The 14,589-nt window shown below is 42.2% G+C and overlaps 1 protein-coding gene across 8 annotated transcripts in view; it reads left to right on the top strand.

Annotated features, from left to right (window-relative positions):
- MBNL2 (muscleblind like splicing regulator 2) overlaps positions 1 to 14,589 on the top strand; it is a 154,968-nt gene that overhangs the window by 107,521 nt on the left and 32,858 nt on the right. For 4 of the 8 annotated variants that reach the window (XM_004746120.3, XM_004746122.3, XM_004746121.3 and 1 more), the window contains exons 4-6: positions 4,485 to 4,685; positions 7,418 to 7,681; positions 14,170 to 14,223. In XM_004746120.3, coding sequence (XP_004746177.1) covers positions 4,485 to 4,685; positions 7,418 to 7,681; positions 14,170 to 14,223 — 519 coding nt within the window. The remainder of the gene's footprint in view (positions 1 to 4,484; positions 4,686 to 7,417; positions 7,682 to 14,169; positions 14,224 to 14,589) is intronic. The other 4 variants (XM_004746123.3, XM_004746126.3, XM_004746127.3 and 1 more) reach the window with 1 other exon arrangement.

Here is a 14,589-nt window from a genome sequence, read left to right as displayed (position 1 = left end):
GAAAAAGAAGTATGGGGATGGGTAGCCTTACTAGGATAGAGTTTTAAGAGCCTATACAACTCAGTCCTCAAGGACAAGGTCTTGCATTGAGTAGTCTGCCTTCCAGAGATGCTTCTAGAAAAAAAAAGAGCAGGCTAAGGGATGCCATGTTTTAAGCCTTTCAGTTTGAGTGTTGAATACCTACCTTTGAAGTCAAAGCTTTCTACATGTATGAACTCTCACACTCCTCTTTTAAAAAGTCAACTGACTAAATTTTAGAGCCATAAAATACCTCAGGCCACTTAGTCATTACTACACAGCACTGATCTTTCCTTCCACTACAAAATATCAAAGAATACGTGCTGAATGTGTGTGTGAGAGAGTGTGTGTGAGAGAGAGAGAAGTCTTTGAACCCAGATCTACTGGTGTAATGTGCTAAGAAAGAAGACTAGCATGGGAGAAGCTGAAGAGAGAAACACAGGAATGTGGAATGAAGTACAGCAATTACAAATAGCAAGGCCAGCATTTCAGAAGCCATTTTTGTCCAGAAGACGCCGTCGCTTTGTCCTCCAGCCTCTCTAGATGCAGCTAGTTCTGGGAGATGATCAAGGACCCAGTGGATCCCATTTCAGACAACATGGTGGGAGACCTTCCGCAGAAACCATGGGGCCAAGGCTCCCAGGCACGGGCTGCTGTGCCCTGGGACCAGAATCCTTTGGAAGTGCTGCTCTTCTCTTCTTAGCTGCAGCTAAGCCCTGAATTCAGACGTGAGGACATGATGTCAGCCTGGACTCTCCTGGGGGAGTTTAATTTGATTCTGGGATCTGGGATCCACTTTTCCAGGGCACCACTGTAGGGAACAGCCTCACCCACCCGTCCCATGTGAAGGAGGCTGATGGTCGGACACAGCTCCCCACCAGCACTCTGGCCTTACGCTCAAAGACATTAGCGCAGCTGGGGTGGGGGCTGTTGTCCCTCTTCTGTTTTAAGAAATTACCAGCAAAATCTAGGGAGTGCAAAGGAAGGGAAATAGCCCCAAACTGGGTGCTTTGCCTTGACTCTGCCTCGGCGGCATTGACCGTGCATGATCCATTTGGTCTCTACTCTAAACTGCTTTCACCTGCAAGTTCTCACACGGCCACCCTTGCCCTTCATGGATATTGAGAAGGTTAAAGAAGACGAGGTGTGTGAGAAAAATTTGAACACTGCGAACCCTTCAGAGGCATAAGGTATTACTGTCAACCGTGATAAGAATGGAGTGCTCATCTCCAAAGAGGACCTTAACTTTAATTCTTACTCATTACCTTCAGTGAAAAACACCTTATTAAAGAGAGAGAAAATATCTCATTGACTCTATCTTCCTAAGACCTATAAACTTTTAACTTTCAGCTACACGTGAAAGAAAGTATATATTTTCCTAGCCTGTATTTCAAAAAAGAGAAGACATTAGCTATCATTTATTAATCATTAATAGAGTTTATTCCTCTGTTATCACATTACTATGCTGGTTATATTCCTGTTCTAGAAGCAGTGGGCCTTTTGGGGGAAAAACCTTATTAATGCTAGATTTTACACTACTGATGAGAGCTGTTGTTTATGGAGTTCTGACCATGGGAAGGGGCTGGAGAAATAATACCCAGTTTGCCCCAACTCTTGAGCTTAAGGTTTTAAGTTGAGCGAGCTTAAAGTTTTATGTCCCGTCTACTGTTGAGAACACTAAACCCCAGGGAAGTTAACTCACTGCCCAGGATAAACATTAATCGGCAAAGCTCTGGATTTGAGTTCAGATCAATCTCAGTCTAAAATCTGTGGTTTTATTTTTAAATAATATTCTCTCCGAGCCGTGTCGGAGCTATCATGAGTAAAACAAACTGCAACATTCATTTTAGATCATTACATTAGATGAACAAGTAACATACATTTTGGAAATTATGATCTTCCTAATTGTAATAGATTTGTTGATACATGAAAAGGTTTCAGGAAATGAGTTTTGAGGTTCTGACATCCTTTTGACAGTCAAGGTACAAGCTGTGTTTATGTCACCACTCTGACCCTGACTTCAAATGCTCCACAGTGGGAGGGGTTGAGAATTTGCTGCTACAGAAAGTCAAAACTGGGGGTGTGGGGGGAGGACTCTCTTCTTTCAGTGTTTACTTTGATAATCGGTCTCTGGGTTAAATGACACATTTAGTACAAGTGTTTTAATACTTACTTTCACAGTTCATCTAGGACAGCGGTGCCCAAACTGGGCCACACATCAAATCATGTAGTAAATTTTTTTTAATGCAAATTTCGGGGCCCCTGCCTAGACCTATTGAGTCTGGCATATCTCTTTTTAAGAAATTCCCCACAGGCATTTGTGATAGAGCTAGTGTTTTGAATCACTGATCTGTTGTGATTTATGACCTTTCAGGGTTGATCTTTTTAAAATTCTAACATTATGTAGTCATACCATTTAAATCACTTGGCTTTCTTTCAAGAACACTAACTTATAAAAGCTATAGTTCCTGAAAACCACAACATTCTTGTAATTATGGCTCAAATGGGTTGAAAATGGAAAACATACACATATAAAATTTTGGAGAAAAAATTTCCTAACTGCCATCTATTTCCCATGGTGAGACCTCATGTTGCAACTCTGTCCCAAAGTGAATTTTACATCTGAGCCATAAAGATCTAAGAGCCCCTCGTGGGAGGGCTTCGACAGCGCTCGCAGACCATTAGAATCACCTTTTGTGGCCCCCAGCCACTATGGTAAAGACTTCCAGACTCTCTGAGAACTCCCTGCACAGACTATCAATATTTCACTGTTTTCTAACATGAGCATTCGTAAGAGATATTTTTCCATTATTGCTGTCAACAAAAAATATGTTTAATAAACATAGATTGTTATTTTCCCCATATGTTCAACAGCTCATTCAGAGCCATAAATAGAAAACAAGAATGTTACTCACAATGTATAAATAGCAAAGTAGAGTGACAGGGCCAATGGCATGGTTCGGTATTAGAAAATTGCATTAACACATAATTGCAAATATCTGCACACTGGTTCTAAAAATAAGTTCAAAGTCATTAATTAAAAAAGCAAGCAACCAACAAAAACCATTCAGGTACAATTTGGTGTAAAATTTATTTATTTTTTTAAAAGATTTTATTTATTTATTTGACAGAGATCACAAGTAGGCAGAGAGGCAGGCAGAGAGAGAGGAGGAAGCAGGCTCCCCACTGAGCAGAGAGCCCAATGTGGGGCTCGATCCCAGGACCCTGGGATCATGACCTGAGCCGAAGGCAGAGGCTTAATTGACTGAGCCACCCAGGCGCCCCAATGTGTAAAATTTATTCTAAGAAAAATTTTCAGCACCCTCAGTTTTCTCTTTAATATATTTTTAAAAGATTTCTTCTATTTGAGAGAGAGGGAGAAAGTGGGAGACAGCATGAGAGGGGAGAAGGTCAGAGGGAGAAGCTGACTCCCCGTTGAGCTGGGAGCCCAGTGCGGGACTCAGTCCCAGGACTCTGGGATCATGACCTGAGCTGAAGGCAGTTGCTTAACCAACTGAGCCACCCAGGCATCCCAACATCTTCAGTTTTTAACACTGGTTCTAGAAGAGTCAGACAAAGCTTCTTGTTCTCTTATATTATTTCCTTTCTGAGAGGTGTATTTTTTAGGGGGAACTTTTAAAAATAATCATCTTATGGACGCCTTAGTGTATTTCTTCTTAGCTGTGGACAAGGAGTGTAGGGATAGAGAAGTTGAATAAGGTACGGAATGCATTTATCATGGCTGTGCTGATTTTGACCTAGGAAACCAAACTAACTTTGAATGGCCATTTGAAAAATTGGCCAGTTGAGAAATTGGCCAAATGATGCTCTTCCATTGAAACTTTTAGGGAGGGAGGGTTGGATCTAGACATGGATGTGCTGGACCATGAAATAGCAGGTTTCCATGAACATTGCCTATGGATACTGGGATACGTGTGTACTAGTGATGGGCTACGGGAACATGCTGGTGAGTTTGAGAAAATACAGCCCCAAATAATCCCCACTTTTTGAGAATGTACAAACTTGATCAACTGGAAAATCAGGCACCATTCAAGGTTTTTCCTTTATTCATACCCTTTTTGAGAGCCCTGGAGGAGAAAGGAGAGAATTGGAGTCAGCCTTCCATAGGTTTTACTCCCTAACATCCAGTGTTTGGAATGATGAGCAACTAAAGCGAGAATTTGTATTTTCTTTTCTTGAGAACACCTTCATAGAAATAAAAGTTTAACCTGTTCACTGTAATTAGGTTTCTACAATGTTCTCCCATGATTTTTTGGTATGGTTTTAGGAATAGAGGATCTATATGGCTTTCATTTTTATTAAGCAAGACAAAACAAGGAAGCTTAATGAGCTTTCGCAGATACCGGTTTATGTACACAAAGAGTCTTGTCTATGATGAATTGCTGGTGATTTTGTAAAGTTTTATTCTAAAGAAATCTTTGTCCTATGTTGTCTTCCTTTAACAGCCCACTTTTCCTGTAGGTCCCGCCATAGGGACAAACACGGCGATTAGCTTTGCTCCTTACTTAGCACCTGTAACCCCTGGAGTTGGGTTAGTCCCAACGGAAATTCTACCCACCACACCCGTTATTGTTCCCGGAAGTCCACCCGTCACGGTCCCGGGCTCAACTGCAACTCAGAAACTTCTCAGGACTGACAAGCTGGAGGTACTTCAATTATATTTGTGGTTTGAGATGCATTTGGGGTAGAAGTGTACTTCTATTTAAGTGAACCCTTGTAAGATACTCATTCAGTCTTGCAAACAGCCATGTGCACGGACGCGCGCGCACACACATTTGTCTAAAAGCCTTGCATTCATAATTCTATGGTTTCCATTTAAGGCAGACTATAAAGGAAATGAGTCTGTAGGAAAAGAATTAGCTTAGCACAAACAAAATTTACCGACCAAGAATGTGTGTTCAGGGGCAAAATATTGAACAACCAAGGGAACTATCAGTCAATCACTGTGTAGACCACAGAGATGGCTCCTGAAGGCCTCCAGGTGCCAGGCATTAACCTCTGATGGATCCTGGAAAGCTCTGAGAATGGGCAAATCAGGGGTCCAGCAGTCAGGCCAAGGGGGACACTTGGGCACAGGGGTGGGAGTAAGTAGAATCATGACTGTTGACCACTTGGTGTGATCATATGTCAATATTTTAAGAACTAATATGGTTCTATTGGTATGTTCCAGAATCTCAGCTCTGGCTGTATTGTTGGTAAGCAGGGGAACTGGAAGCTGGGCCAATTTAATTATCAATTGAGATATTTTCTTTAAGTTCAAGTGTTCTATAAAAGTCAAGAAAACAAGGTCATGTATTTATAGAACATAACTGTTAAGTCATGAGTCAAGCCAGCCTTTATGGGGTAACATTTCTCTTTCATCAGAGTTAGAGGATTTATCTTACATACTATATGCTGTGATAGTTAACAGAGCATTTTATACAGGTACGTAAAGATTCTCGTAGATTTTTCAGCAAGCTCCTTTAATGCCATTACCCATTAGAGTTGTTAGGTGATGTATATACAGTTAGGATGTTCACTGTGCTTATGTTGGATCACTGGAGAATATTATTTCAAGGTGCATTTGTTTAAATATTGACCCAATAAAATTTTTTTTAATTATAAATATTTACCACTTAATTCTTGAGGGCAGTAAAATGTGGCTCCCTAATATCAGCTTCAATCTGGAGTTTATGGATCCCCAAACGAAAAGTATAGTTCCCTAACAGTACTGTTTTGATCCAGCCAGCCCCTGTGAGTATAGAACAGACCTTTCATGGTCTGCAAAAGTGTTTGGGGCTCCACCTGCTGGACCCTTGGAGCTTTAGTGTTCAGTTTCCGAATGTGTGGTTTAGAAAATAAATCAAATCAGCCGAGTTGGGGACAAATCCTCCTCCCCATCAGGACTAGTAGACAAAGACATTGAAAAATAATTGACAGTGACTTTAGCGGGGCAGCTTAGAGTTTATTTCAAACTAGGCATGAAGTTGGCCACGCACAGAGACCCTTGGAAAACGTTTGATGGCCGGTCTGCACCTCCAATGCAGTCTCAGACTGGAGGATTGCATTTTGAGAGGAAGGCTGACTCAGAATTGATGGGAACAGCTGAGTAATTTTTATTTTGTACATTTTATGAACTAAAGATGGAATATTGGCTTGTAGCCAAAGCAGGAGGAAAGAAGGAGCAGTTTTGTGACCTATCTGCTTACCCTTCAAACTCTCTTGGCCACTGGTCAGTGAAACTGTATTTTGCAAGCCCCTTTGACTTGCGTGGAGCACGTCTGTCACGTTAGTGACACTTCGTATGACGTCACTGATGGTCAGGATGCCAACCACCACTTCAACATATTGACTTTGGAATGAGAGCCTAAAAGGGAAATAACTTACAATTTTACTATTAGTTCTGCCCTGCTACTGATATTTTATAAATATAATTATCTTGTCTATTTATTTTCCATGTCATCTTATGTTGTTGACATTCAGGGCAGAATTAAGAATACTCCTTAAATTCTCAACAAAACTTTCTTTACATGGTAAACTTTTGATCCACCAGTATCCTTAGAGGATGGAACATTCTAGTACCCGAGACTTCAGGATAACTAAGGATTACGGACTGTAAAAGCAACAGCAACACATCACTTCAAACTGTTCCTACTCTCCTCCACTTACTTCTCTCCTTTTTATCTTTCCTTTCTGTCTGTGCTGTCAAAAACAGTAACAGAGTGGCTTAAAATGCAAGTTTCAGCATCTTAGGTACAATAGTTCTGACTTAAGGACTGTAAGTGTAAGTTATCTTTGTAGAGCAGGGGAGACCTAGAGGGAAACAGGGGTATTTAGTTTCACCCCACCCAGTGCCCATCCTCAGGGGAGGAACAAGTCTGTTTCCCCCAGTTCTGTCTGGAGTTGTACAGCCCCGCCCTAGGGGCTCGGTCTGTGATCCAGCAAGCCTGTGGTGTCCCAGAGTCCTCAGGACAGGAGGAGATTTGGATATGGACATACATGTCCAAATTCCATACTATGTATAGATACATATACGCATACATTGTGTCCTAATTATTGTAAAGTAGATACAGAGATAAGCACACTACCCAGAGATAAAGGGAGGCCTTGTTGATTTTCATGATTTTAGCCCAACTGCAGACTTTTGACTTATTTTCTCAATCCAGAGTCTCACTTCAGAAAAGAGGGCGCAGCCAAACTCATCAGTTTGATCCTGGTTGAGTCCCTGACAATCAGATTTTGTATGGAAATGGCACAAAAGCCACCATGAAAAGAAAGGAAAAGCATTTATTCCTTTTTAAAAAAAAAAAAAAAATTTTTTTTTTAAACATAAATGGCTGCGCCGGCGGCGCTCAGGCTTCCTTCTGCATCTTGCGCTCTTCTCGCCCCCGTGTCCTAGGTATGCAGGGAGTTCCAGCGAGGAAACTGTGCCCGGGGGGAGACCGACTGCCGCTTTGCACACCCCGCAGACAGCACCATGATCGACACAAACGACAACACCGTAACCGTTTGTATGGATTACATAAAGGGGCGTTGCATGAGGGAGAAATGCAAATATTTTCACCCTCCTGCACACTTGCAGGCCAAAATCAAAGCTGCGCAGCACCAAGCCAACCAAGCGGCGGTGGCCGCCCAGGCAGCCGCGGCCGCGGCCACAGTCATGGTAAGTGGGGCGCGCCCGCCGCGCACCTTCCTGCGCCGGGCCGGGGAGCCGCGGGGCGCCCCGCGGGAGGCCCACGCTCTCCCCAACGCCGGGAACTAGGGAAGGCTGCCATCCCCGCTGCTCCGCTGCCTAAGTTCTGTTGGTGTTTTCCCCGGTTTGTTTTGTTTTTGTTTCCCCCCTTCCTTCCCTTCTTCAGCACAATAAGTAAATCCCTCAGGCGCAGGGCACTCCTCACTCACCCCTCCCCGTCCGAGCTCCCCCTCCTGCTGCTCCTCCCCCTCCTCCTCCTCCGGGTGGGCCGCCGCCTGGAGCCCCCGGGAAGCGGGGCCCGGGCCGCCCCGGCGAGGGAAGGGTGGCTGAGCCCTGCCGGGGAGCGCAGCGGCCAGCAACAGGTGACCCGCAGTGACTGGCTCAGCCCGCTCCTGTTTCCCCCGCTTTCCTTCAAACTTTCTCCCCCTAAACGAAATTGTGTGCAGAACATCAAGTCTGCAAACAGAGGAAAACGGAGCTCTACAGACTGGTGCTTTAAAAAGGGGGCGGGGGCGGCGGGGGGGGGGGGCTGTAACCCAGCCCCGCCTCCTGAGTCACTGTACTGTCCCTTGGAAACCAGCTGCCACCGCCTCCTGCCCTCCGCTTCCCTCCCGTTCCTCCTCTGCCGCCTCCGTGTTTTCCTCCTGCTGCTCCTCCTCCATTGCCTCCTCCTCGTCTTCCTCCTCATCCCTGGGGAATCTGTTACAGCCCCAGAGCCTCAGCCCTACCCAAGCCCTTTGGGATTTGAATTCCAATTTTAAAATATCCTCAGGTGTTTTGTATACACGTTAACAGTGGACAAGCACCTGCCTAGAACCCTGGTTCTCAAACTTGGCTGTATTCTGGAATTTCCTGAAGGGTCTTGAGAGGTTCCAATATGGGCCCCTTCGCCCAGAGTTTCTTATTTTACTGGTCTGGGTGTGGCCTGGGCAGTGGCCTTTTCTGAAAACGCTCCTGGGATTCCAGTGTGCGGCACAGTTTGCGAGCCATCCCTCTAGGTGGTAGGAATTACTCATTAGCTTTAGTTGAGATCGCTGGCTTATCAGAAGCCTATTATACTATTGGATAGACACTGTGCATTCATTCATTCATTCATTCATTCATTCAAAACATGTGATGAGAGCTAACATGCATTGGACCCTTGCTGGGGAGCATCCAGAAATTAAGCAGATTTTCTTGCCCTTGAGGAGCTTGGAGTTGAGTAAGTGAGAGTAACAGTGCTCCTCGGTGATGATGGAAATGCACGATGGGGTCCAGCGGGGACCCAGTGGGCAGTCCTTCCTTAGATGAAACAGATAGGACTTCAGAGATGAAAGATATACTTTAAAACGCGATCTTCTAACTGCAATACAGAGGAATCCTCCCTCTTTTGTTGTAGTTAAAAGAGCAGTTGGCAAAACTGATTATAATTGAGAATAGAGCTGGGGGTGGGGGCTGTGGAGGTGGAACTGGAACACATAGTAAGTTCTGGGTTGCAGATCCGGTATTGAGAATACAAAGGAGTAAATCTTTTACTTAATGCTGATGAGAAAGGAACACTTCAAGCAAGCAAGGAAGGTCTTTTGTTTATTTCTCTAATATGGACTCTGTCTTACCATCCTGTTAGTGAAGACCTCATCGTATAAGAAATAAAACTTTCCGCTGTAATCATTATTTTAGGATTGTTAGGCACATTTTTTTCCACTGCGCTGACATTATAAATCATAACTAGGTACCAAGGGTATGTCCCCAGGGCTAGTCAGGACTCCAGCTGCAAGAGACAAAAACCCAACTGAAGTAGCTTAAATTAAAAAGTTAGATTTCATGTGGTGCTCTCCAAAGGGAAGTCGAATAGAGATTAGCGGCACCTGATCCAGAAACTGGAAAATCAGTAGATCTCTCACTCGCTTTTTTTTTTTACTCTTTTCTGCTTCCCTTGGCATATCAGCTCTGTCTTCAATGCAACAGTGACCATGGGTCTAGACTCCTGTGGGGACACATTCTTCTGTTTTCTGACAGGAGAGGAAAATAGCATCTTCTACAGCAGTTCTAATGAGAAAAAACAAACAAACGAACAACTAAAGAGCAGTTAAAGATTATTCTGAAAAAAAAAAAAAAAAAGAAAAGATTATTCTGGTGGCTGTCTTCATGGTTAGAAAAATATCATGCCATGATTGGCTCAGTCTGGTTCACAATAGCCAGCGCTGGTCACTGGGGTAGGAGATGAGATTCTGAGGGTATAAAAAAAAATTAGTTCCTATACCTCAAATACCTGTTGCCACAACAAACCGCTGGTACTAATCGTGACCGGAGAACTGAGCCCTGATTTTCTCTGCACCTTGATTGTATCTGCTGGTTTATGAGAAGCACCCAGAGGAACATCCACGATCAGTATACACTTCAGTCACCAAAGGAACAGAGCAGCCCATAAAGGTCAGTGGTGGGTGACGGGGAGAAGAGAAGAAATGACCATTGACCCCAACATGTCATTCCTCGACCTGATATATTGAAAGACCCAGCCTGTACCCCTCTGCGCGCCCTGCCCGGCGCTCTTCCACACACTGGCACATCATACTCGTCAAGGGGCGCGGAGGTTACTGCCATGGATGTCAGGATATTTAGTTACCATAGTTCCCGGGACTGTCATACTGTGCCCAAATTTGGAGTTCTGATATTTCAGGGGATCTTCCAACATCCTCAGAGACAACCCAAAGGAATATAGTTTCAGGACAAAAGCCAGCTTCTTTCTGACAGTGACATGAAAATTACTGAATCTGTCATGTCTTTTTAGTTGAAGCAAGAGGCTCATTTGAACCAGCCTCAATGCAGCTGGATAAAGTCGAAGTATTCCTGCTCCAGCGGCAAGATTACTCAATACACTGAAAAAACCCTCTTATTTCCTTATTTAAAAGAACAAATGGGAGTGATGATTGCCGTCAGAAGATATTAGTATTCCATTCACCTGGGCTCCATCTCCCAACACAAAGAATTTCTGTAATGCAGTTTGTATTATTGTCCAGGGATTTCCCCTTCTTTTGATTAATTGGACCCTGAAAACGCACTTAAAGCTTTGATTCCAGAAAAGGAGACATTTATTTCCTTTGGAGCCCGATTCTTTCACAATACATCTTAAAACCTGAGCATCATCCTCACCAGATTTTTTTTTTTAATGTGAAAATAAGCCAGACAGAGCTTCTCTTTGGTAATTTTCACACAAAGGGTATCTGATCTTCAAGCAAGCAGTCTTTCTTCACACACTCCAAATGGGGCTACACAGATTCCTATTTTGTAAAAGGAAACAGGACCAGCTGCCATCAGCTAGAGAAATTTCAACTGTCCAAGAAAACATATAAAGGAATTTTGAATTCCATCCTATGTGTCCACATCCCTTTCTTCCGCATCAAAATGGCAGCTCTGATCACTGTCGTTAGGGTTTTCTGACTTCTTCAGATTTGGTCTTTGCCCCTAATGCCCAGCATGGGCCCTTGATTGGCACGCCTTGACTGGCAATTGGATTGTCCTTTGACTCAGAGAAAGGAAAACCTGGCTGCTTGTACATAAAACTTCAGAGGGTGCAGAGAGGGCAGGGCATCCAAAATGTTGGTGAGGCCAGCAAGAATGGATGTCCTGTGACTGACACAGAGTAGAGGCTCAACTAAAGAGAACCGCTTTCTCTGCTTAGGTACTTATGGAAGCTCCCAAGACCCACCAGGCTCGGTGATCTTTCGAGTCTAGTCTGAGCCTGAGGACCTTTCAGTGTAGCCAAATAGCTATGCCAAAGATATCCGCTAGATCAGAATGTCTGTGTACTACAAAACCATATTTTTTTAATCATTTTTTAAAAGATTTTATTTGTTTACTTGACAGATCGCAAGTAGGCAAGAGAGGAGAGAGAAGGAAGCAGGCTCCCTGCTGAGCAGAGAGCCCGGTGTGGGATGTGATTCCGGGACCCTGAGATCATGACCTGAGCCGAAGGCAGAGACTTAACCCACTGAGCCACCCAGGCGCCCCCAAACCATATTATAATGCGATTATTAATCCACCCAGATTTTTTTAAAAATACACTCTACACATGTGCTTTAAAGCATGAGGTGTGCAAGATACTGACAGGTATATTCAACCCTCCAGAACCTTAGCGTTTCCTTGAAAAGACCCGACATATGCATCTAGTAAAGATAACCCACGCTATGCAGTGGGAGAAAAGGAGAAGCTGTTGCCGTCCAGCTCAGCTGAAAGCTCTCAGTTTTTTCACATTTCTAGATTATTCTAATTTCTGTGGACATTAAGTTTCATCAACCTAAGATCAGGAAAAAAAAAAGAATATTAACCTTCCAGGTGATTATCCTAGGGAGAAATATTTAATATTTCTTTTCCTACTCAGAGACTTCATTAAGTGATGCGTTGTTAAGTTGAAATTTTGTTCATAAATACCAGCCTTTGGAGACATACTCGGTCTTCCAGTTAGCCCAGCAGACAAAATCAACCCAACAGCAGCTTTGACTTTCAAACTCCCCAGAACTGGAAAAGAGAAGAGAACTCAGTTCTAGAAGGTTGAGGCCAAAATGATTCCGGGCTGGTGTGCTCAGAGCACTCTGGGAGAACAGGCTGCCCAGTCTTATATAGTTAGCACAGATTAATTTAAGCTTAAAGAATTGCATTCTTTAGCAATCTAAAAACTCTAGAGCAACCAAAGATTTTAAATGAACATGGGGTCATGGGAGTCATGTAATGGGGAACTTCTATCTGAAGAACGACTGTCCAGTACAAATAAGCTTTCTTATTGTGGAGCTCTCTGGGTTTTAGAAATGTTGTGACCCTACTTTCAGAACACTGATTTCATATGGCCTCTCTCAAGATGCTTCCAAAACTTGTCTCTGTTGGCTGTTCTAAATCTCTTCTCTGCCTTCAATCCTTGCCCTACCCACTTTATTTCTACCCACCCTGCCCCCCCATCTTTAACTTACCTCCTGTCAGCTCTGTACTTTTGATCCTGAATCATCGAATGATGATGAAAAGCCCTTGATTTGCAAAGGAAAATGTCATTGTTTCCCATTCTGAGAGTTTAGTACTGTCCCACTTTATGTCAGATGCTGTAGTTCCAACTCAGAACCTTAGAATATCACAATTTGTATTGATTACACAAACCTTAGGGATTTACCTATTGTGCTACACATAGAAAAGGGGTATTTCATTTTTTATTTGCATTGGAGCTATTCCTTTGATTTTTTTTTTTTTCACAGAATTCCATCATAGAGTTTTTCCATCTTTTACAGCAATTATCAAGGATTAGGAAAATTGTTTCATTGTGGTGAAGATTCAATCAATCTTTGTTATTATTTCAGCTGTTTAAATGAGACTATCTGCCCCAAAGTATGTTATAAAAATATTATTTTCCATCTAGTATTTCAAGCAGTTCTTTTCTACATTTTTATTTTATTATTATTATTTTTTTTTTTTTTTTAGCTATTTGCTATTTTTAGCTGTTGTTCTAGCTGAGCGTTCCACTTCTCATTAACTGGGTTGGTCACTGATTATAACTCAAAGAACACACAGAATTATTAAGTATAAATGATTCTGATAACCGAGAACACAAAATACCTTTTTCAATGGTATTTTCTTAATGTAATCCGGTAAGTTGATTGAGATAAATTGAATTACAATTTCAAATGTAGTAGAAAACAGAATGGATGATAAGTTAGTCGGTAGAAATAGTACAATGGATCGAGAATGGGAAATTTGAGAAACTTACTATTCAAATTCAAAACCCAAGTTTGGAACCTGCTCCCTCATTGCCAGATTCATGCTAGCAGACTGAAGAGAAGAATTGAGACAATTATCCACACGATTCAGACAAAAAATTAAGATCCAAACCCAAACAGTTTTGCCTCAATAATCTTGTGTTTGAATATTTTTTTGCCTGAATTTCTTGTCTCAGTTTGCCACTTCATTTTGTTAGGCTAGGTCTTCCTTAAAAATTATTTTTACAGAATTTGAAAAAAATATCTTTTATTTTTGACTTGGATCTTATACTTAGTGCATTCATTACTTTACATTCGAAAACTAACTTATCAGAAGTTCTTCAGTCCTATGGCCCTCGAAAGTTTTGCATTTTTTTCTGAAGCAATATAAAAAATGCTTATGGTGTGTATGCAAGCTGCTGTTTTAATTAACTTTCCTGAATTTCAAACATCTATATTTTACTCTCTTATATGCTTTTAACTAAGGTATAGTAGATGCATTTTTGCTTCGATACTAATTTAAGGTGTAATATTCATTTCTTTAGAGAACATTTTTGTTGTTGTGCATGCCTAGTGTTTTGTACGTTGTATATTGCATTCAGAATATTTTTTTCCTTCTCACCTATCCACAATGCAATGCCGTTCCCATGATGCACCTCTGCTTGCTGTTTACCTGTATGTTAATTCGCTTGAATCCCATTGGCCCACTGCCATCATGTGCTCGCTGCCTGTTATTAAAAGACTCAGTCGACTGCCAAAGCAATGAAGCGACCTCTCGAAGCATCTGTAGACCTGGTACTTTGACCTTTCACCTTTCGCTTTGCATGTAGCTTTTCAGAGAACCATCTGAGATTTGTATTACTTGTAAAATTGGTTGCAGACAATCATTATTATTGATTAATGGAGAAAATTCAATCAGGTGTTTAGCCATCTCATTTCCATATGTAATATGTGAAATAAATTAATCCTAACAAATTTTAATACCTTTTCCAAAAGAGTGAAGCAAATTTATATTACTTGCCTCGGAAAATGTTCCTTATAGTTCTTATTAACCTCTAAATCCAAGCAATTGCTGTTTAGTTACCGAAGAGAATAGGTATTAATGATAACACAAATGCTTCTCCCCCCATCCCTTAGAGTAGTTTAACTCATTTTAAAAGC

Source organism: Mustela putorius, unplaced genomic scaffold, assembly GCF_011764305.1.
Source record: "Mustela putorius furo isolate JIRA1106 unplaced genomic scaffold, ASM1176430v1.1 tig00000551_pilon_pilon_pilon, whole genome shotgun sequence".
NCBI classification, from domain to species: Eukaryota; Metazoa; Chordata; class Mammalia; order Carnivora; family Mustelidae; genus Mustela; species Mustela putorius.
This window is presented reverse-complemented; position numbering and strand designations above follow the sequence as displayed.